Genomic DNA, 22,963 nt, shown 5'->3' with positions numbered 1-22,963 from the left:
ACAATAAATATTAGTCCTCCCGAGACATAATAGAGCCATACAGAATAAAAAGTATCGAATATAGAGGACGGACAAAAGGAGCTACGTTCGATTAAAGAACAAAGTCAGTTCTTCATAAAATACTACAGCCTATTACAAGCCTTCACATTTGAAGGAAGTAACAACATGAAACAAGGCTCCATCTAAACCATACCATAAGCAAGTCGGTGCTTCGCAATAACCTAAGCAGCAAACACCATCGAGTAATCGACAGAGGGGAGAGGAGGATCTTATGATCGGTACGTGCCCAAGCGTGTTCTTGTTCATCCCCTATCATTTGTGTCAGTGATCGAGACACCGAACAATCTCAACCTCTTCTTCCTCTTCTCCTGCTCCTCTTCCTCCTGCTGCTGTCGTGCTTCCGATGATTTCTGAGTCACCGCTAACCCTGATACTACCTCTCCTACCTCATCTCTCTCCTTCGTCTTCCTCTTAAAACTAAGTCCCAGTCCCATCGCACCACTCCTGCTCCCGCTGAAGCCACTGCTGCGATCGCCTTCCTCGTCTCCTTCTTCCGTCTTCCTCTTCAGACCGAGTCCCAGTCCCATTGCCCCATTCCCGCTCCTCCCACTATAGCCGCTGCTGCGATCGCCTTCCTCGTCTCCTTCTTCCGTCTTCCTCTTACAACCGAGTCCCAGTCCCACCGTCCCGTTCTTGCTCCAACTAAAACCACTAGTGCGATTGCCTTCCTCGTCTCCCTCTTCCGGCTTCCTCTTACAGCTGAGTCCCAGTCCCACCGCCCCGTTCTTGCTCCAACTAAAACCACTAGTGCGATGACCGTCGCCACTGCACCGAATGATGTCGATCAAGCAGTACGTTCTCCGGAGTCCATCCCTCTCCTCACACCTATAGAACGCCACCGTGTCCTTGGCCTGAAGTCTCTTCTCCTTCACAAACTTATTCCAGCCCTTGGTGAAGACGTAACTCTGGCTGCTCTTCCAGTAACAGTATCGGAATGTCCACGAGCGGTCTTCTCGGTCCACGAACTCGACCATCACCTCATCGGCCGTCACCGAAGCCACCTGTGGAAAGTACTTGGTCGCGTGCTTCTTCGGTATGACCAGCCTGTTGAGCTTCCCGACGTCGCTTGGCGTCAGTTCCTTGAGGAACATCTCCAGGAAAGCCACATTGCCGCTTGTGCCAGCGTGAGGGAGGCTCGGCCTCGGCGCCGCCTTGACAGCGGCTGATGCAATGGCGTGTCGCCTAACGTACTCCTCCATCCGTGACTCGTACGATCCCATCTTGATCATGTCAAGCACCTCGTCGGTGGTGAACGTCTCCTGGAACTTGTGCTCGTGGGCGGTGAGCGGGGTCGCGGGGAGGTTGCGGTGCGAGTCGCCATGGTGGAGCTTGATAGCCGCGCTGTCGTAAGCAGCTGCCGCCGCCTGCTCCGACTTGAAGGTGCCGAGCCAGATGCGGTGACCGTGAGCGTAGATCTGCGCGCCCCAGTGTCCGTTCTGTTGCAGCATGACGCCTTTGTATCGGGTGGAGGTGTTGGAGGTGGTCGCCATGCAGGGGGCGAAGCTAACCCAATTAACGATGCTGTTAGAATCGGATCCTTCGCGTCCCGCTGCCATGGTGGTTGCCACTGAGATCATGCTGACGGCGTCCTCTTCCCTAGAAGGAATGCGGAAGACGGATCCGGTTGAGCAGCAGGCGGTGTAATTTCTCAAGTGTTCTGGCTTGTCGAGGGGGCACCTACGGAGATGAGGTATTCATTCATGCGAGAAGAAACATAAGCAAGGGGTGCAGAGAGGGGTCGAGCATACAAGAAAAGGACGTCGATCTGGGACAAAGAGCTCACCTTAATGATTCGTCCATCTCCGGTTCAGATAAATACATAGAAGGAGAGCAAGTCCTTCAAATCTCCAAGACATTAAGGAACAAACCATGCACTTCAGTTCATGGGGTCCATAAAAGAAGCTTTAGCATTAAGATACGCACATGTACCATAATAACAAAAGAAGGAGATGTGGGGGACGCCTCCGAGGAGAATGGTGCTCGGTGGGAATTAATCCATGGAGAAAAATATGGCAGACAAGTCGAAGGAGAAGCAGAAGAGAGTTGATTGCGGAGATGGGATATGAGGATGCGAGATGGGTATGGGTATATGAAGGGAAGATAGAAAGAAGGAAAGGGGAGGAGCCTTAAATGGACAGTAAACAAGCTTCGCCATAAAGAAGGGGAAGGGAAGGGGGGACATAAAAAAGCAAGAGATATTTGATAGAGAAGATGGGAAAGGTTGGAAGGAGGGCTAATTTAGGAAGGATGATGCCAACGGAGGCCTTAAAATTAGACAATCAAGGGGAGTTGATTGGAAAGAGGTGGCTTGTCAGGGATATCTCCCTCCCTCTCTCCCTCCCTCCCTTGGATTCCGCAACCTAAAACAAACAAAACAAATTAAATTTTCCGGTGGCAGCAGCCAGCAGCTCTGAGATGTGAGCGAGGTGTCCCTCCACCCAAACTGAAGTTCACCTACCTCTTTCTTCTGTCCATCATGTAAAAAACATCGCTCGATCCTATTTCTCTCAAACCAAGAGCTGTTTTTTAGATTCCAAGCATCACAAAAATATTCTTGTGCCGACCCACCCCGATTGGTTTGTTTGACGACGACGACAGGTTCCCCATCGAATGCGCAAGCGGCAAAAACCACGATTTGCAGAAATGCTGCTGCCGCTCGAGTCGACGTTAGTCCTCAAGTCCATTTCTCAACAGCCCAAAAACCAAACGAGAACTCGCTCACATCTCTTCTTTTAGCTCCGACATTGCGGTGAAGCAAGGAGTCGGTTCGCGGGAACAACATACTGCCCTTCATCGTCGGAACACGCGCGTGGTGACGGATGAGGTGGGTCCCAGCTCTGCACGTCAGGGAGGCCGCCCTCCAGCCTTCGCACGAGGGACCCAAACGCTGGACGCACACGGGACTTTTGATGGGCGGAGACGTGTGGCGGTCGTGCGCCGCCGAACGGAGGCGGATAAGCTCGAGCCGCACTTATTTTAAGTTTCCGTCTTCGATTAGCGCGAACGGAGGCACATGAGCGCTGGGGATTGGATTGGATTGAATACTGGTTCGACGTCTCCTTCCTTAATGTCCTTGGGTGGAAGGTAACCATCGTTTGGTATGTCTTGAATTGGAGACTCCCGATAACAGTTCTTTGTCTGCTTTTTTTTTGTCCTGCGGCTGTGAATATTTTGATAATTTGATATCCAATATCAAGATTTAGCTTACGTATATTATATTATTTACATAAAGCTTATCGTTTCTTTTTCCTCGACTAGAGAAGAGAAGAGAGAGAGAGATACTGTGGGAACATATGTGATTGCTTGACCGACGGAAGCCCCGCGTGGTCAACAAGTAGGCGTATATTTATAATATCGTGTGGTCTTCGGAGCAGTAGTTCACATTGCAAGTTTCAATAATTATCTTTTTCCTTTATTGTGGGACCTTTAACCGCTTATTAATGGAAAGCAAATTTTACGTCTACCCAAATCTATCTCCGATTTTTTTGGTACACTCGCTGCGTGGGCCACACTCACCGGCAAGCCAAGTCCGCTTAAGCCACGTAGTTAAAGAGGACTTGCAACAATCGATCACCTCCACCCCCAAATGTCCTCCAATCGATTTGTGGCCCTGTATAGTCTTTGATCCAATTTACCAAACCATTCGCTCCTGTTTCCTTTCCCGTGGGTCAACCCTTGAGCACAGGCTCGCCACGTGTCCGTTTCTGGAACGGTTAGTACCTCAGTCGACACCAATGCGCCCTGGATCGATCCCCTCGTCCCTCAAAATATCGAATCTGATCAACGGTTCACGTTCGATCACAGTCGATTCGACGTTTAAACTCGGTGGTCATCCGTCGGATCGAGGTATGTCGGTGACTCTTCGTCATCTTTGGTTTTCGCAAGAAAGCGGGGCGGACCGCCGACTGTCCTCCGCTATTTGTAGTCCGCCTCTGCACCGGCGTGACGCCCTTGTTGCTTGCTCTTCGTTTCTCGCTCTCCCAAATCTAGGGGTCCAAAAACCGCCGCCCCCGAACACGGAGATCGGATGAGAGAGACAGAGGCCTTCGATCGGAGACGCATCACCTAATTGACAACCTTTACCTCTTTAGGTATCGATCCTCTGCATCTCGCCTCTAGACCTCCGTTCCCGAGGTTTGGCCCCTGTTTTTCGTGGGATTCAGCTTTGATTTTGATGTGTCTCGAATCCGATCGGCGTTTTATTTGACTTGATTCCTCGATTTGTTTGTAGTTATGCGTGTTTTCGGTTGATCCGGGTTCTTTTATGTGTTGAATTGGTTTTGGGTATGGGTTATGGTTCTTATTTTACTCGGTATGCCGTTCTCGAAGAGAAGCCGTAGTCTTTATCGAGGATCGTGTTGGAATCGAGCGATCTGATAATGTTTGATGGTATCTTTTCCATAATCATGACGCATGTTGAACGAGAGGGTCAATTTTCTTGTGAACTTCACGTGGTTCATCATTGATTACCTGCTGCTCTGAGATTGCCTGAAATTTGTATTGCGTTTTCGTGTTTGTTGTTGTTCGGTCGATGTTGCTGGTGCTGCTGGAGTTTGTTCCACGTCTAATTTTTGCTATCCATCCGTGGAAAACGATTAACGATTTCAGTTAACTTTGCTTTTCTTTTTAAAAAAATATTTGCTGCTTGATTTTCTGCAGAAAAAACTTAAACCCTTAGTAACGTATGGTTTATTTGTGTTTGAAGTTGGAATTTTTTTATCTACCCAAAAAAAAAAAAACTTTGCATGTTTTTTCGGTATTTTATATTTGTTGTAAACGATATTCAGCTAATTATTGTTATCTTGAGGTATCTGCTTGCGTGCACGAATTTTAGATGCTTGACAGGTTGTTCGTGTTGTGTATAGGATTGCCTCTTACGATGCTTCTTTGATGGTCTTTTATCCCGACAATTGTAGCAATGATTTAGTGGTTGGTGTATAATATTTGGTACAAAAAAAATATAGCAGATCCATTTGCTTGTGACTGTTAAGATTGCAAAGTATAATCAAGGATTTGTTGGAGTGATTTTTGTTCTCAACAAATATCTCTGGATTTAAGAACTGTCAAAGTATTTTAATGTATGCAGCAGCCTGACATGGATCGGCACCAACAGGAATTTTGAAGCCACCCTTTTTAAAGTTAAATGTGGAATATTCAACTTTACACCATTGTTCGTTAATGATTGCAAGATGTTCAGTATGTTTTGGAGATCAGTTATGGAGGATACAGGGCAGCAATGAAAGAGAGTATACAGATCTTTCAGCTTGACCTCTGTTTGTCTTCTTTCAGACTGATCTCTATCTTTACTGGTTCTCTTGATTTATTGGTGCAAATTCTGAGGTGTCTAATTTTGTTGCCTAGATTCTAGCTAGACAGACAAACCAAAAGCTGCTTCTTGTTGCTTGCCATGCCAACAATCAGATTGACATGGCCTCTGGTTGGTTGCAATTTTTCTCAGTGGTTATCCTACCTGTAGTTAACCCTTTTGGCTCTGGGAATGTTGGTTCATACTGGCACCAGAATGCTTTTTTACCAATGGAAGAAGTTAAAAGCTTTCATTGTGCTTAGCTTATATCTTTTCAACAGTGAGTATTTATCTAGATTGTACTGGCTTTGTTCTTAACCGTATAATAGGTCTTCTCTTTGCTTTTGTTGGATACCAGACAAACCAGGTCAGCTTCCTGGATGACTCGAGACTTGTAGCCAATTCTATTTAAATCGTCTCAGTAACATAATACACCTTTCAAGAGTTCATATGTTGTTTTCACCCTAAACTAGTTAAATACTTGCATGGGAGAAGCTTTTCATTTGGAGATCTTGTTGTTCTGCCAAATCCTATCTAGGAAAAAAAATCTCAAGATAAACTTAAAGAAGGCTCAGTGTAACCTTGCAAGTGTTCAAAACTATAAATCACCTCATTAATGAAGTAAATTTTATTGATGGAAATGCAACATGGTAACAAAAATCACTCCAGTTAGTTAATTCTTTAAACATTTTATTTTGTCATGTGAATGCTGCTTTGTGTTCCTGTCAAAGTTCTCTTGCTGTGGTTGTTGTAGGGTCAGGTACTAATTTGTTTCAGTTGTGTTTCTTGATGTTATCCACCATGTTTTTGAATTTACCTTATTCAATGAAAACATTTGGCATGTCTCCTTCCTCTCGTTGATAAGTTTTTTTTTTTTTTATAAATACCAATTGTGGAATTTTTTGAATTTATGTTTGGGATGCTTGCAGAATTAAATTTCAAGTTTTTCATGATCTCCTGGTCTACAAATGAATTTTAAATAGATGCATAGGCCGAACGACTCTCATATGGTATAAAGTTACACTATCAAGAAAATCATGGAAATTGACCACTTGTCTGGGCTATAGATATAGCTTCTCAGGGGATTGGATTCTTATCGTATAAACTTGGGGGTTTTGTGGTCCATTTTATATAGTGAGTAATGTTTCTTTTTTTCTTTGTCGCGCTCTAATCTAGGTTAAATGTTTATTCTCTAATATAACCTATTTACATAAGGTCTTTTTTTTTTTTCATGTGCAGGGTGGTGTCATAACTGTTCCTTTTCTTTTATTTTTCTTGCTTTGCTTGGTCTAGTTTGGTTTTTGCTACTGGGATGTAACAATTCTTTTGATACTTTTGATGAAGCTTTTAGTATCTTTCCAGATTTGTTTTCATTTTATAATAAGAATTATAGTAAGAAACTCAGTAGGAGCATCTTAAATATTGTGTATACTGTAGCAGGGTATCCTTGATCACAGACTTCCCTGACATGAATTTTTCTGGCTATTCTACCATGAGTATTTGTAAATACTGTAAGTTAGTAGGCATGCTTCGTGGAGACAAGTAAATCAGAGAGAATTAGTCAGTGGTTTGCAGTTTTCATCGTGAGTAAAAATGGAACAGATGAACGTAAAGGCATTGGATAAAGGTGAAAAACATGATCTCAAGAGGAAAAGAGATCCTGCTTTATACTTCACTGATGTTGGCCAAGGCCTGGTAGGATGTGGTGATCATCTTATTCCAGGCCAATCCTCTCGAAGGGTTTCCATCACAAAAGGCTGTAAAACTAACTTAGGCTGCCATCCAGAGACTCATATTCTCAAGAATTATTACAACTTCACAAAAAGTGGGTTGCCAAAACGTGTGCTGGCATATGAGAATGGTGAATGGAAAGATTTTCCTGAGAATATTGTGAGTTTGGTTCAAGAAGATTTTCGGTCAAAGAAAGCGATTACTGAGGCAGGTTTTCGAAATCAGCAATTGTTGTTAGACTACATTTACATGATTTGTATAGTCTTGGAAACAGGTTTGGTGAAGCCAATAGCTTGGATTGATGATCATGGAAAATGCTTCTTTCCAGAATTACGTCCTGAATGTTATGTATTGCATAGATACCATCACTCTGACAATGATATTCAGGTCTACATGAATCCTGATGCAAATAGGAAACATGAAACAAATGACCATTTTGAGATTTCCATTAGTGCAGCTGAAAGCTCAAGTTCACGACCTGATGATGAGGCTATGTCTAGTGTCAAGAGGGTCAAGAGTGAAAAGAATTCTGCTAGTGATTGTAATATTTATGTTGAAGTCAATGAAGCAGTTGGAGAAAATGAGTCAGGTTCTGCATTACCTTCAAATGTCCCTGCTTCTAGAATTTGTCAAGCACCTGCAAGTGGTTGCCAAGTTAATAGAGCTGTGCAGGAAATGTTACTTCAAGGGTTGGGCAAACTCATTGATGCAAAAGACATTCTTGGAATCCTTAGGACCCCATTGAGAAATGATTTAGGTCAAGTTCGTTTTAACCTTTTCCAAGAGCAGGTCGAAATTGCTAAAAAGGTGCGTGGCAATGCAAATGTCCGTTACGCATGGCTTGCTTCATCAAAGGATGCAGTGGAAGGGATGATGTTGCATGGGACTCTGAAAAGACCTGAGCAGAAATGCCTTTATGGCAATGGCATTCATCTCGCCCCTGCAAATTGTTCTAAAATCTGGTGAGGTCTGCTTTTGATACTAGGTTTTTCATGTTTGTGCATATTGGAGTACTGTAATCTCTTTTTGGCGAAGGCTGCCAACAGTTTTCTATCTGAATTAGTGGCTCCTGCCAGTTATTTTTTTGCTTCTTTTTTTTTTAAGCTAACAGTCCATTGTGAAAAACTATGACTTGTTTGCACATGTTATCTACAGTGCTAGTTATTCTGATGTTGACGAAAATGGTGTCATACACCTAATGTTGTGCCGCATTATAATGGGAAACGCGGAACTCATTTACCCTGGGTCTAACCAGTGTCAACCTAGTAATGAGAACTTTGACACTGGTGTAGATGATCTTCAAAAGCCAACTCATTATATTATATGGGATATGAATATGTATACCCATATATATGCAGAATACATAGTGACTTTTAAGGTGACCTCCAAACTTAAAGGTAATGTAGTTGTAGTATTATTTAGTCAACATCCATGGATTACTTTTTTTCAGTTATATATAAAATTTTTTAAAAGTGTGTATATTGATGTGACTGCAGAATGGCTGGTTGGGAAAGAAAGTAAATCTAATGTATCTGCCCTCACAAATTCTGGTTCACCTCACAGCTTATTACAGGTGTGTGTTGCAAATTACTGATTCCTTTCATATTTTATAGGATTGTTGAACTAGAAAACAAGGCTCGGGTTGTAAAAATCCATGAGGTTTTTCAAAAGTAGTTTGCTTTTTGGTCAATTATCTATTTACCTCTTCTGTTGAGAGGTTTTTCTATTGTGGTGAAAATGACAAACAGAGAAAAGCGGTTTGGTGTGTCTCTCTAGACCATGTAATTGATTCTAGAACTTTATCTTCTATTACATCTGATTATGTGGAAGTTTGAACTAATTTAATATCTTATAAGTTTATATATAAGCTTCATTGGCAGTGATTCACAGATCTTATATTTTCTACTGCAATCTATTATGTCCATCTAAGGTGATTTTTTGCCCTTTGCCATTGTGTGTTATTTGGATTCTTAACTATTATTATTATTATTATTTGATACTTTAGGATAAGGCTTTTCAGCCATCTCTGGCCTTTGGAAATAAAGCTCAGGCTCCTGTGTCCAGAACGATGCCAAGAATTCCAACCTCACCGTGGATGCCGTTTTCAATGTTATTTGCAGCAATTTCAACTAAAGTGCCTCCGGAGGACATGGACTTGGTTCACACTCAATATGATGAATTTAAGGTCCTAAAGATTTATTGACAAGTCATGTTGTTTTCTCTTTTGAGCCACTCTGGTCCTGACTATATATATGTGTATATATATTTTTTATTTTCGTTTTGCCAGAAGGGAAAGATAAGCCGGATTGACCTGGTTAAGAAGTTAAGGCAGATAATTGGAGACAAACTATTGGTCTCTACTATAATGAGGCTGCAACACAAGGTTAGATCTTCTTGATCTTTGTTAAAATGCTGCAAATGCTACCAGATATGTGCTCGAGGCAGAATGGAGATTTTAGTTTATAGGGAAGCTGCAAATAGAAAAGATTGAATTCTGTAATGCAAATATTGAACCAATTTAGGTTTGAAGTTTTTACTTGCTGTCCTGTTTGCTATGTACACCATTTCGTCCCAGTTCGTAACTTGGGTCTTTGGCTAGCTCAGAGAGTTCTGTTAAAACTTGAATAGCAACCATGGTTGTCAGCGTCTTTCTACCTGCATCCACGGGTTGGTTCTTAGTTTGTTGCTTCTTGTTTTTGTAGAAAATACTGATGAATTCTCTCATGCAGTCGAAACAACGCTTGACATCAAATGTTGTGCTCATGAATACCTTTTGTTTTGTTTTTGCCACATACTTTACGTATTTTGGTTTTTGATTGCCGCTATGCTTCTGTGACTGAACAAAACTTAATTATGTTGGGTTCAATTAATTCTTTTGTTCATTTCGATTCCAATTATGTCATCACTGTTCTTACTTTGATCGACTTTGTTGCCTGCACAAAGACTTGTTAGCAGCTATAGTCACTTGCAGAAGGTTTTTGCTAGAGTTCTGTTGAAGTGACAACTGAAGCATGAGTTGCTAGTTGGCAGTGACTTGCATCAAACATACAAAGTGCCTTAACTTTTTGCCCTTAATTTGCAGTTACCCCCCATGGCTAGACGAGAGCCCCCAAAATGCTGGTCTCAGAACATGCCACACGAGTCTTGAAGTAAGTATGATGGTTCTCTTACATCCGTACTCTGCTAATTCTTGTAGGCAGTGGATAAACTACTGAAGATGTGGTATTAGGTTAATGTAGAACAATGCCGACTGTTGGTACGCTACTGCGGATTGCTTTTTTGTTTTGCTGGTGTACTTGTAAAGTGGGTGGGACTTGCTTTTCTTTGCAATCAAATGTGACCATGAGGAAGCTCTGCTTTCTGCTGCTCCTGACTGATCTAGCCGACCGAGCAAGGAGAGCTTAGGATGCATGGTACTTTGATAAATAGACATGGGGCTGTGTTATCTGGAAGTGAGCAGCGCTGGGATGGGCGTGTTCTTGGAAACGCCACGCATGGAAAGCTGCATCCGTCCATGAGCGAGCGCCGTCGTGTGCCATGGAGGCCCATGGCTTCAACTTACGGAGTCAGAGGCGATGCTCCTCTCCGGAGATTGTGGTGGCGGCAGGAAAAGATGAACACACATTGTCGGAGATGAATATAAATGAAACTTCAGGCATCAAATGATTCGGTGCACGCTGCGAGTGGTGATAGGTTGACCAGCATTTCACACCAATCTACTTACGATTGATCACATGGGATCATGTTTGCGTGTGGAAACAAAAAGGTAAAAAAGAGCAGCAGAAGATATAAGTGTGTATTTATTTGTGCACGAGAAGGGAGGTGGTCGGATGGTCGTCGTGGGATGCGAAGCCGCAGCTATCTCGTCCGGTGTACCTACGTCTCGCGGTCTCGTGCACTGCCGATCATGGAGCAATCGAGTTGCCTGTCATTTTTAGTGCCAATGCTCTCCTCTCTCTCTCTCTTCCGGTGTGACTCTCCTCTCCCCTCTTCTCTTGTAAGAGGGCACGAAAGCGTGCCAGGCTCTTTTTGATAGAAGCCAATTAGTCACTTCAGTCGAGTAACCTCAGGTTCAAAGGCCTGCAGGCTCGTGATAGCACTTGTCGAGAGACCAACACGAGGCCGCGGAGAAAGGGGGTTTGAGGGTAACCTATGAATCCGGAAGGTTGATGGTTCTATACATCTCAAGGGACAGAGATGTGTTGATAAGAAGTCTTCGAGTCCCTCGGAATTTGTTGTTTTAGGCACGCACCCGAGGAGAGTGTAGTCATGTTGACTATGCTATGACAAGGCATATAATTTGACGCAACCATTCGTGGCTACCGAGAAACGAAGAACAGACTATGCATCACAGATAAAGCGTTAATCTGATTAAGATGTCGAGATGATGTTAGTATTCATGCTTCACATGGAGTATTTAAATATTCGTCATTTGTACGACTATTTACATAAAATTAATCATTATTATTCCGTCCAAACCCAAATGGAAGAGATGCCACTTATTTGATCGATTATTTTCTTTTGGAAAAAACACACTCCAAGGGAAAACATTTCGGAAACAACTTTTATGGTGCTGCTCTTCCATCTCTCTCGATCTCTATCTCGATCTAATATAAATATAAATAAATAAATATATATATATATATATATATGTATATATATATATATGTATGTATGTATATATACATATACATGTATATATACATATACATGTATATATATATATACATGTATATATATATATATATACATGTATATATATATACATATATATATATATATGTATATACATATGTATATACATATATATATATATACATATATATATATATATATATTCCTTGGGCATTTCTAACCCCCAAATCGGCGAAACGTGAGCGAAAAATAATCGGAGGAAAAGAATGCGGAGTTGGGGCGTCGCAGCGGACAGTGCGGTGCTTCTCCAGCCGGCCGCCGCGGGATTCAGGGCGCCAGCGGCAGACTTCAGACACCTCGCCTCCTCTTTCTGTCGCCCCGACTCGAGGCCCTCCTTCTCCGCCAAGGTAAACCGCACCCATCTCCATGCCCTTCCTTTTCTTTTTTGACATTCTCGACTTCCCCCCTGGTTAATCGAGAACTAGGATGAGTATCTCGATTATTGTTGGACGAACTCGTATCGAGTCCGCCGTCTCCAATTATTTACGCATTTAGCTCAGTGGAAGCAACTCGGAGCTGAATCTTGTCTTCTTCCGGGGTCGATTTTGGCTCAAGTGTTCACCGGCTATGTTTTTCGGTTGGTTTGGTTGCCCATTCCGTGTAAGAACGTTCTGGTGATCGATGAACCCTCGAAAAATCAGCAATCTTATATATGTTGTTTGTTTGTTTTTTTTTTTCTCGTAAATTTCTTGAAAATTATATACCCTTGATGTAAGTAAGCGCGAGGTGTAATCGTTCGAGTGATTTAGATGGTGTATCACATTTCTTTAAGTATTTGTTGCGAGAAAGAATTGGTGTCGACGGACGACTCTGATTCCGTCCAAGAATTTTAAACATGCTGATTGCTACTTGGCTTCGTTTAATCTGATATGTGGTATAACACAGTTCTCTCTGTTTTATGTACTATCTATGGACGACAGTGATGCAAACCTTACTTTAAGCGCAGGTTCTTAGGTCTGGTAATGTTTAAATATGATTTAAACTCCACAAGGGTTGGACTTAAATTTGTTGTCAAGAAGTTCTACTCGAAGAGGGGCCTCTGCAAATCGAGCTTGTAGGCTGGTTGGTTAGATCTATGGAACATTTTAGATGGTGACCAATCAAAATTTCAGGAACTCACGAGCGTTATTGAAATTTTTTTGTTTTGAAATTCAATATGTTTGGTTGCCCGACCCTTGATAAGTTGTCTAAATGATTCACAAACATATAAGAATGAGGCTTGCAAAAATTGTGACAGAAGAAAGATTGAGCATGATGAAGGAGGTCATCCCTATGTTCCATTACTGCTTTTTTGCATCCCAAAATTGTTAGGACTGGAAGGTCACTGGTGCATTGTAATGTGACCATCGTGTCATCATCTACTGGAATGTCTCCTTTTTTTTCCTTCCAACCTATCATCCTTTTTATATGAAAGGAAGTCAGTGCTTGACAAGGCCCTTATAATATATGATATGACACAGAATTTCCAAAAAATGTTGGAATTATCTAATATACCTGTAAGGGTTGCTGATCAGTGAGCTGAAATTCTTATCAGAAGATGCTAATCCTCCATAATTCCATAACATGCAGAGAATGGTGTGCTTTGCACTATATTTTTGCTCAATTATTGTATTAACTTCCAATCCATAAGCTTTTCTTATGTGTTTTATATTTCTTAGGTTTATCTACTATTTGAATTGAAATTTAGATTTAGCATTTTATACTTAACCTCAATATATTATATTCCTGTGTGGAAGCCTCACAAAATTTTTATTGTCCTTTTTTCTCCCAGTTGTTCCATATTCATATTCTTGAAAAATCCCAATGGTAAAAGCATAGCAATACGAATTGTCTGATCACTGCAGCTTTATTGAACAGGAAGAGCGTATATAGCAACTCTTTCGCTAGTTGCAATTTATAAGCCTTGGATAATAATCCTGGTACTTTCTCTGGTACCGAAAGGTCTAGATGACACTGTATTGCTAGTGTTGCTATTCTAGACAAGTTTACTTGGCTCTGTTTAAACGAGTGAGGAACAACGTCAACAACTTTTAGAGTTCAATGAAGCCTACCATTACTTTGAAGATTTTCATATTTCCAGTAATTATTTGAAAAAGATGTACATATTAAGCAATCTAGTCATTTGACTTTGAATTTTGTACGTATACAAAGTGGAAAGGGTAAATTGGCCCAAGTGTCTCAGGGATCAGCAATAGAAGCCCATATGATGGAAGTATCATTTTCCAATGTGCCAAAGAGAATAGCTTTAAATTTCTGTTGCAAAGTCAAATTTTAATTCTTGATGCTTTTCCTTGGTGCATCATAGATTGTATAGTAAAAGTGAGTCTGTGAACAACATTGTTTGAACTTTAATTTCACTGAGACTTAAAAATGATATGGTATCTTTATAAGTTAGGCTACATCATTTTACGAACATAGACAGGAAAAAGACTATGGGAATTTTTGTTGTGATGCTTTTTAGTGGCAGAAGCACAGGGAATCTGTTTTTAGGTTCTCCAATACTGATGATGGATGGAACATTTTGCATGGAGGGCCTATCCTGCAGGGATTTGGCTTTGTAACATCTTCCTTTTTGTAACCATCGTCCTTTACATGCCTCTCTGATTTTATAAATGAAAGGTTTGGGCTTCATAAATTTATCCCAGTTATTATATCTTTTTTTTTTTCAGAGACATTTAGTGTTGATTATTTGAGTGAAAGCATTGATGTTCTTATTACTGTACTGTGTTGTTACGTTTTCCAGAGTTCTATTGGTTGGCCCAAGATTGGTATCCGATTAGAAAATCACCGAACAAGAATCTTACAAGTGAGAGCACTGGGAAATTCTAGTGATGGCCAAACACCGATTGCCCCACTTCAATTTGAATCTCCAACTGGTCAGCTTCTGTCACAAATAATGCAAACCCACCCCCATCTGCTCCCAGCTGCGATAGATCAGCAGCTTGAGAGGCTTCAATCTGACATTGATGCTGAGAATGCAAAAACTCCAGTAGCTTCTCAAGACCTCCCCCTTTACAGGTTTACAAAGAAGTTATATATTTATCTGCTCAAGTTTCAAATTTCTAGGATTAACTTCCGTTGCTTGTTTATCATGTTTAGACCTCTACTAGAAGTGTTCGTAGATAAGTAGTCATGAGGCATTCTCGTTTTTGTGCATCAAAAGATCAGTCGATGTGTGCTTCAGCAGCTATGATGTTATTTCGCTTTGCTATTCCCTATTAGAGTCCATTTCATGTGTAATTTATCCTATTGTGTCCTATGATGTTATATCTCACAAAATATTTTTGATGAGAAAAAATGGAAAAAAAAAATTATCAATTCTTAGAATTTCTGGTTCATTATAATGCAATCCACACATCAACTACCAAACACTTATAATTTGTAATAAAGTTTTTCAATTCAAAACTTAGAAGCTTTTTTTGAAATAAGATATCAGATGCTTTGTCCATGGTACTTGGATGTCCATTATTTTGGCAATAGAATATAGAACACTTCTTACATGTGCTGTCCCTGTTCATCTGGATTAATATGCAAGTTACCTGAGAAGAAAAATAAATAAGAAATGGAAAACTGAAAATGTGGTCAGGTGAGGGTTTTGGATTCCTGACATGTCTGAATGCACTTGTACAAACAAATAAATCCTTATGAAACTGCAGAAACAGAAAAAGCTGGATAGAAATGAATACACAAGATGTGTCTATATCCTGATCTGGATCTAGATATCCAAATATCCTGGTATTATTTTAATTTTAATTTACCTATAATAAGTGTCTTTAATTATCTACTTTTATCTATTTTTTAAACTTTAAGCATACATTAAGCTCTCCTTTGTGTCAGTTTGTTTTTCCTGCCTTAACTACGCAGGATGTCTCTTTTTAAAATTTTTCCTAAACTATAGATTATATATTCTTAACAGATCATTTTGTCTTATATTATCTACGCAATGTATACATTCATAAAAATCTCACTGCAATGTCTACTTTTTGACTTATATTTTTATGAAGAATTGTTTCATATCTCCTTGGATGTTTATATTCTAATGATCTCTTTGGAACAATTTGTTTTGGATGAATAATATGATTATCCACGAATATATGTAGATTTGTACATCCATATAGATTCATTGCCAGTTGTGGTTGTCAAAGCAATTATTTTCATAAATTTAGCCTCATACCTAGTTAATCACTCATTTGAGTGTACGTTGGAAGACAAATGGACTCAAACAGGTTTGTGCCAATATCCTGTTTACCTTCGACCTTACAATTATCTTTAGCTGATGCCTCCAGTTTTGCCTTGATGTGTTTCGATAAGCACATAAAGCTGCGGAAAACCCTCTGGAAGAACCCTTACAAACCAACCACATACATATAATCTACAAATATGATAGGTACTTAGTAAATATGTTTATTATTAATCCCGTGTGTGTTGCAGTCTCATAAGTCTTTCAATTTTCTTTTGTTAATTCAATGAAAAAGCATTTGATGGCATATTGTTTGAAAATGGAATGTAGAACAGTGGTACTGATTAGCTACATAAGCAGCAAAACTTTGATTGCTTGTAAGTTACAAGATCATTCTAGATTTCCTTTTCTGAATGCAAACATGCAGCAAGTTTAAACAGGATTTCCTTAGATCTTCAGTCAGTTGTCATGCTCCTCTGTGTTTAAGTTTCAGAGGTGTCATTTAGTCTTTCTAAAAATTCCATGTTGAAAGTTGATACTGCTCTTGGTTCCTACACGAGTTTGAGCTTCTGCTTATCTATTCATTTGCATATTTTTTGACGTCCATGGTTTTCAAGTGATATATCTCAATGCAAATCTCAGAAGAAACTATGAACTTTGTAATGCTACTTGTTAGTGGCCTATCACCAACACGAAAACCATGAACAATGAACAAAAGAAAGGGGATGAAAGAAAAATGACAACAAGGACAAAACCAAACAGATTGAAGTATGCAGGATTAGCTACATGACTGGGAGATTTCGATTGGGCTTTATGGATAAACGATCGACTTTCTAGCAAGAGTTTTTGTTAATCTGTTAAAAGAAACATTATTTTTACAGATTCTTCTTTTGTTGCATGTATTTTGTTTCAGTATATCTTAAAACTGAGCTAGCTCATGATAACATCCAGGAGAATTGCAGAAGTCAAAGAAAAAGAGAGGCATAAGGCTTTAGAGGAGATTATCTACTGCTTGATTGTACAAAAATTCATGGAGAAGGAAATCGATATGATCCCCACGGTAACTACATCCACGGATCCTACATATCGGGTGGACTCATGGCCCAATCAAGAACATAAATTGGAAAGCATGCACTCTCCTGATGCTCTGGAGATGATACAGAGCCATTTAACTCTTATTCTCGGAGAAAGAGTGGGTGGCCCACTGAATACTGTCGCCCAAATTAGCAAACTTAAACTCGGGAAGCTTTATGCAGCCTCTATCATGTACGGATATTTCCTCAAAAGAGTAGATGAAAGATACCAACTTGAAAGGACTATGAAGACCCTTCCGACGAAGCCCAGGGGTCAGAGAATATTTGACGAACTGAAGCCTAACCCACTATGGGACTTGGAGTCTATGGTGCAGATTTCATCAGATGATGATGACTTTGATGGTGATGAGACAAAGCCTTATAGATTGAGGTCCTATGTCATGTACTTGGATGCGGAGACATTGCAAAGATATGCAACCATAAGGTCTAAGGAATCTATTTCATTGATTGAGAAGCAGACGCAGGCCCTGTTTGGGAGGCCAGACATAAGGATAGCAGATGATGGGTCTCTGGAAACTCCAAATGATGAAGTTGTGGGAATAACTTTCTCTGGCCTGACAATGTTAGTCTTGGAGGCAGTTGCATTTGGGACCTTTCTGTGGGAAGCCGAGGGCTATGTGGAATCGAAGTTCCACTTTCTGTCAAGTTGAATGTACTTTGAACCGGTCATCATTTTGAGCGATCGCCGCCGCCGAATGTTGTGGGTCATGCCAACCTGTTATATTTGGGTGCAATTGTGAGAGAGCTTTGGTCGATAGAGCTACTCTTACTGGAAAAGGTGAAAATGATGACTCTGGCATTCCCGATATGCTTTCTCCACTCGTCATCATGCTCTCGTATAAGTTCTGATCATAGTGGACTCGAGCAGATGAGGATGGTCGGTCTTATGATGACATAATGATGATATTGAACTTACAAAGGAAGGAAGAGTATTAGTGATGTAACGATGATGCCGAAGTATTTCTGGTCATCTGGCTTTGTTATTGTTGTTGCTGTTGTTGTTGTTAATCGATGATACATATATCTTTTCTGCTGTAAAGTGCCAAGATAAAACGAGTATTTCATTTGCATGGTTTCTGGCACCCCGAGGGAATGTGTGGAGAATCATACTTGGGAGATGCTTTGTGGCACCGTGAAGGAATGTGTGGTGAGTCATACTTGGTTCAGTTTTCATCGACATGGCTTTCCAGTGTGCTTGTGCTTAATTTGAACCATAGTGTGTGAGAGGCCGGCCGGACATACATAATACGTATCTATCTATCATCCTTTGGTCATCTTTTGTTATGATTTGATTAAGAATGAATGACATTTGTTCAAGGTGGACCCCAAGTACGCTTTGTGTGTGGGGGCCAGACCACCCTGATAATTAGACTCATCCAAGATGATGGAATGCTGACCCCCAACCAACCAACTTTGGGCCGAAGTTGAACGCCAATCAGCTATGACAAATGTGTATTATATGGTGTACCTTAGAAAACGGGAAAGCATTAGCGTGGGTTAGGTCACTCCGCCAACCACCCTAAACCTTTCTTTTAGTCAAAAGTCACAGTGGTTTTGAGTGCGTTTGGAATTTTTGATATCTGATATATATATTTCAAATCGTATCTTTATATTGAAAATTTTTTATTTACTAGCATTTCAACATTTAGAGATTGCTAATATAATTTTTAAAAAAAAATCAAAAAGATCTTATGATTTGATCTAAAATCATTTTAAGATATTCATTCAAATCTCTTATTTGACTGTACAAAAAGAAAAAAAAAAAAAAGTAAATATTGTTTTCGAAGACAGACAGCATTCGAGAGATTCCCGTGAGCCCACAACAACAGGCAAACAAACAAACGCGATGCAGCGTTTACGCTCCCTTCCCGCCGGCATTTTGCTTGGAAAGCTGCTGGCTGGGGTTGGAGTCGTCTCCTCCGGCCAGCCGTCGCATGTGGAGAGGGACAGCGGCTGCATGTGGTGGGGGTGAGCTATATACCAAACTCTTTAAAAGACTTTCTTCCATCCATCATCCACTCTGGCTGGTGGGGAATGAATGTCCATGTGGGCAGAAGAAGCCAGTCGCTGATGAGATACGCGTGGATGGCATCTCACTCGGGTCAACTCCACCGGTCATCAGCTTTGTCGGATTATCTTCTTCTTCTTCTTCTTCTTTTTCAAATCTCCAATTGGTCACAAGACTGTCTATGGCATGCACATGAACGATATCAACATCCGTCGCTTCAGCCGATGAGGAGGGAGCATGTCCTTGTGGATCACCCACCCACCTGCCATCAAGCAGCGGGTGGATTCCCGTGAACTCGGGTGAGAGAGCTGGCGCAACCCCATCCATCAAAGGCATCCGGTGTGAACCCAACAACTTGTTTCCGCTATCCATTTAATTCTTCTTCTTCTTCTTCTTCTTCTTCTTCGTATGTCACTTTGCTTTTGTCCTGATGTTCGTTCGTCACACCATCAGAAGCATCCCGACGGACGATTTGAACGACTAAACGTTTCGGTAGGTGGGGGGGACGGGGGAGAAGGGGAAGATCACTTGTGATCAGTCGTCAAAGCCTGTGGGACGACAAGTAGATTACAAAAAGAAAAAAAAACACTGAAGCAGCAGACACACTTGCAATCAATCACATGTTCTTCGGTGACATCGAGCGATTCTGTCGATCGCATGTGACTCGAGTTTTCCGATCCATCCGCTCTCAAACTAGTCTTGGATCCATCCTCAAGGTTCACACCCACGTCTTCACCATGTCTCTCCCACACTGACAAAGGCCCTCCCGCACTAAACTCGTCTCTCGCTCATCATAATTTGTTTTCCATGTTTTCTTCTTCTTCTTCTTCTTCTTCTTCTTCTTCTTCTTCTTCTTTTTTATATTGCCGATGCTGCATGATTGGATGGAATATAGAAAGGAAAATTATGAGGCCTAATTATTGCGGTGGTGGTGGTGGTGGTTACAATACATATGAATCCCAGCAAGTCACAGCTTGGCATTCTCGTCTGCTTCCTCGGTGTGGGTTTGTGTGACCATGGCACCCCTGCTTCTTCTTCTACCTTATTACTAACCAACCCGAAGCATCCATCCTCTGTTCTTGAGTCAATGCTTATGCTATGAGACGCGGCTGTCTCTTTTGGGTCAAAAGCACTAAATAGCAGCGCTGTGCATGGAGGAGTTGTTCTGAATGAAGCGCGTTGAATCAACTCGAGCACCAGTGGCAGAATGGGGCTTTCCTTCAAAACTGGTGTGGGAAAGCCAACACATGCTGGTTTCCAGATCACCTTCTCTCCCCCGACTATTCTTCTACTTTCCATCCACCGATCCATCGACTAATTAATTACCTCCTTTTATTCAAAGCATTTTTCAACACCTCTCGAGCACTGCCGCTTTGTCTTATATAAGAAGAAGACGCCAACAGAGCCAACACAACAACGAAAACCAAAGAGGAGGAGCAGGGCAGTGGTGAAAGCGGAAAGGAAGAGAGATCAGCGGGAAGGAGCAAAGGGATCCAAAAGGGAGCTCGGAGCGGGGGGATTTAACGGGGGCTGAAAAGAATGCCGGCGGCAGCTCCCGGCACCGCGATGACTGTCTTCCTGATGCTCTCATGCATGGCGGCGGCGGCGGCGCTCAACCTGACGACCTTATCCTTCGACGACGGCTTCTCCCACCTCTTCGGAAATGAGAACCTCATCCGCTCCCCAGACGGCCGCGGCGCCCGGCTCACCCTCGACCGCTCCTCCGGTAATCCGCGTGCCTCTCGACCTTCCCCCCTTCTTCAAGCTCACGTATCGCTTCCCTTGTGATTGTGTCATACGCCTGCGTGTTGTTGTTATTGGTTATTTAGGATCGGGATTCATATCAAACGATCTCTACGACCATGGCTTCTTCAGCGCCTCCATCAAGCTGCCCTCGGATTACTCCGCCGGCGTCGTCGTCGCCTTCTACGTGAGTCGATGCAATCTAGTAGTCCACTTCGTTTTAGAAAGAACGTTAGTTAAATGATCCACAAAAACCTCCATCGAAGTGAATTAAGTAGTAGTGAGGAAATTGAATGCGCTATTTAAAATGTATAGCAAGCACATGAAAGACACCTAAGCTGTCACAACTCGCACAGATTTGGTCTGTGCACCGACCTGCACGACTCCTCCAACGGTTCAAAGATTGCTGCCGCATCTTTTTCTTCCCTGTGCCAAGTCCAAAGGCTGCGCAATTAGTTGGGGTTTTCCTTTGTTTTCTTTTTGTCTCCTTCCTTTTACTGACGACGTCTTTCGAATCAAATCATATGCGAGTTTTAATGATGATTTCGTCCGAGTCCACGAACCCTGTTGTTGAATGCAGACATGTTGATTGATACCACTATTTTTATGGATGTGTTCATAGAAAAGAGCGAGAGGGAGATAAATATCGTGAGGGCACCAAACGAACTATTTATTGTATTGTATTGTATTGTATCGTATTGTATTGTATTGATCATGGAGAAGCTTGCAGCATGATTGATCGGGTGTCTCGTGGTGCTGAATGTGCGGTGCAGACTTCCAATGGAGATGTGTTCCAGAAGACACACGACGAGCTGGACTTCGAGTTCCTGGGCAACATCAGAGGCAAGGACTGGAGGATTCAGACCAACGTCTACGGCAACGGCAGCACCAGCCGAGGCCGCGAGGAGCGCTACTTTCTCCCGTTCGATCCCACCGCCGAGGCTCACCGCTACTCCATTCTGTGGACCTCCGACCACATCATGTACGCCCCCTGCCATCCTACTTCATCCTGTTACGTGCGTACCTACGTCCTCGTGCATCGGTGGATTAATCGGTGTGATCATGACGGTGCTCTGCAGATTCTACATCGACGACACCCCTATCAGAGAGGTGGTCCGCAGCGACGCCATGGGCGGCGACTACCCGTCCAAGCCCATGTCCATCTACGCCACCATATGGGACGGCTCCACCTGGGCCACCGCCAACGGCAGGTACAAGGTCAACTACAAGTACGCGCCCTTCGTCGCGGAGCTCTCCGACCTCGTCCTCCGCGGATGCCGCGTCGACCCGATCCAGCAGGTGGACTCCGCCCGGCGGTGCGCCGAGGCCAACGAGGATCTCCTCGCGGCCGACTTCGCCCAAATGACCCCCTTAAAGCGCGCCGCCATGCGCCGGTTCCGCGAGCGCTACATGACCTACTCCTTCTGCTACGACGCCAACCGGTACCCGGTCACCTTCCCCGAGTGCGACATCATCCCGTCGGAGCAAAGCAGGTTTTTCGAGTCAGGCGAAACCAAGTACCCGAGGGACCGCCGGAGGGCCAGGCGCCAGAGCCGGAGACCCTAAACGCGAGGCCGACATCGGCCACTGCTGCATGCTTCCATTCTTTTTCTTACGGCTCTGTTTATTACTAGGCACCGTACAAGTTGTGTGTAGGATCGATGCATGGCTTCGTTCTTCTTCACGGGTCGTTTTAGTTTGTGCAGTAGAGGTATACACAGCAGCAATACACATATAGTGTTCGTTGATTCTTTGGGGTGGCCCGAGAAGCTTGATTTTATGTAATGGGGTGGTTGGCCTACGTTTGGATCTTTTAATGGAGCTTCTTGGAGGAAATAAGTAAATGGCGATGGTTGGCTCATATAGGATTTGGTTTTCATATTACCGGTGGATAGCTTTTTCCAGATGCATGCATGGATACTCACTTCGTTTTTGCTATGATTTTTTGTTTTTTGTTGTTGTGTGTTTGGATCTTCTTGGGGGTGGTGGGTGCTATGATGCCAAGCAAGCACGTCATCTTGGAAAGGTGGGATGTTCGATGGAGGAGTTCTCGGTGCGATGTGAATCTTCATCATCTTCTGCGACCAAACTCTCTCATCTTTCCGATATGGCCACCCACTGCGCGGAGTTAATGCGCCAAAATGATG

At 42.3% G+C, this 22,963-nt stretch overlaps 4 protein-coding genes across 8 annotated transcripts; 3 read left to right on the top strand and 1 right to left on the bottom strand.

Annotated features, from left to right (window-relative positions):
• Positions 1-98: 98 nt before the first annotated feature.
• On the bottom strand, positions 99-2,498 carry LOC108953587 (AP2/ERF and B3 domain-containing transcription factor At1g50680-like). The gene is made up of 2 exons (XM_018830196.2): positions 1,844-2,498; positions 99-1,737 (listed from the first exon to the last, which is right to left on the bottom strand). Exons 1-2 carry the CDS (start codon positions 1,879-1,881, stop codon positions 303-305), a joined length of 1,473 nt encoding a protein of 490 aa, XP_018685741.2. The 5' UTR covers positions 1,882-2,498; the 3' UTR covers positions 99-302.
• A 1,446-nt stretch (positions 2,499-3,944) lies between these two features.
• On the top strand, positions 3,945-10,446 carry LOC135583654 (probable inactive poly [ADP-ribose] polymerase SRO1). 4 transcript variants are annotated; one of them, XM_065079220.1, is made up of 8 exons: positions 3,945-4,151; positions 6,605-8,058; positions 8,252-8,493; positions 8,593-8,669; positions 9,102-9,281; positions 9,384-9,479; positions 10,179-10,245; positions 10,326-10,446. In XM_065079220.1, exons 2-7 carry the CDS (start codon positions 6,959-6,961, stop codon positions 10,242-10,244), a joined length of 1,761 nt encoding a protein of 586 aa, XP_064935292.1. In that variant the 5' UTR covers positions 3,945-4,151; positions 6,605-6,958; the 3' UTR covers position 10,245; positions 10,326-10,446. The 4 variants fall into 4 exon arrangements, with proteins under 4 accessions (XP_064935292.1, XP_064935291.1, XP_064935290.1 ...); XM_065079219.1 differs by having other exon boundaries at positions 6,806-8,058; positions 10,179-10,446; XM_065079218.1 differs by having other exon boundaries at positions 6,803-8,058; positions 10,179-10,446.
• Positions 10,447-11,950: 1,504 nt separating this feature from the next.
• Positions 11,951-18,135, top strand: LOC135587611 (UV-B-induced protein At3g17800, chloroplastic-like). Its single transcript, XM_065079214.1, has 3 exons — positions 11,951-12,138; positions 14,535-14,809; positions 16,923-18,135. Exons 1-3 carry the CDS (start codon positions 11,998-12,000, stop codon positions 17,713-17,715), a joined length of 1,209 nt encoding a protein of 402 aa, XP_064935286.1. The 5' UTR covers positions 11,951-11,997; the 3' UTR covers positions 17,716-18,135.
• Positions 18,136-20,136: 2,001 nt separating this feature from the next.
• LOC135583659 (probable xyloglucan endotransglucosylase/hydrolase protein 30) lies at positions 20,137-22,677 on the top strand. Of its 2 annotated transcripts, none has more exons than XM_065079215.1 (4): positions 20,137-20,799; positions 20,903-21,003; positions 21,590-21,798; positions 21,896-22,677. In XM_065079215.1, exons 1-4 carry the CDS (start codon positions 20,613-20,615, stop codon positions 22,380-22,382), a joined length of 984 nt encoding a protein of 327 aa, XP_064935287.1. In that variant the 5' UTR covers positions 20,137-20,612; the 3' UTR covers positions 22,383-22,677. The 2 variants fall into 2 exon arrangements, with proteins under 2 accessions (XP_064935287.1, XP_064935288.1); XM_065079216.1 differs by having other exon boundaries at positions 20,572-20,799; positions 21,547-21,798.
• The last annotated feature ends 286 nt before the right edge of the window (positions 22,678-22,963 follow it).

This window comes from Musa acuminata, chromosome BXJ1-8 (assembly GCF_036884655.1).
Source record: "Musa acuminata AAA Group cultivar baxijiao chromosome BXJ1-8, Cavendish_Baxijiao_AAA, whole genome shotgun sequence".
Taxonomy (NCBI): Eukaryota; Viridiplantae; Streptophyta; class Magnoliopsida; order Zingiberales; family Musaceae; genus Musa; species Musa acuminata.
The sequence above is the reverse complement of the archived record's forward strand: the minus strand, read 5'-3'. Positions and strand labels throughout refer to the sequence as shown.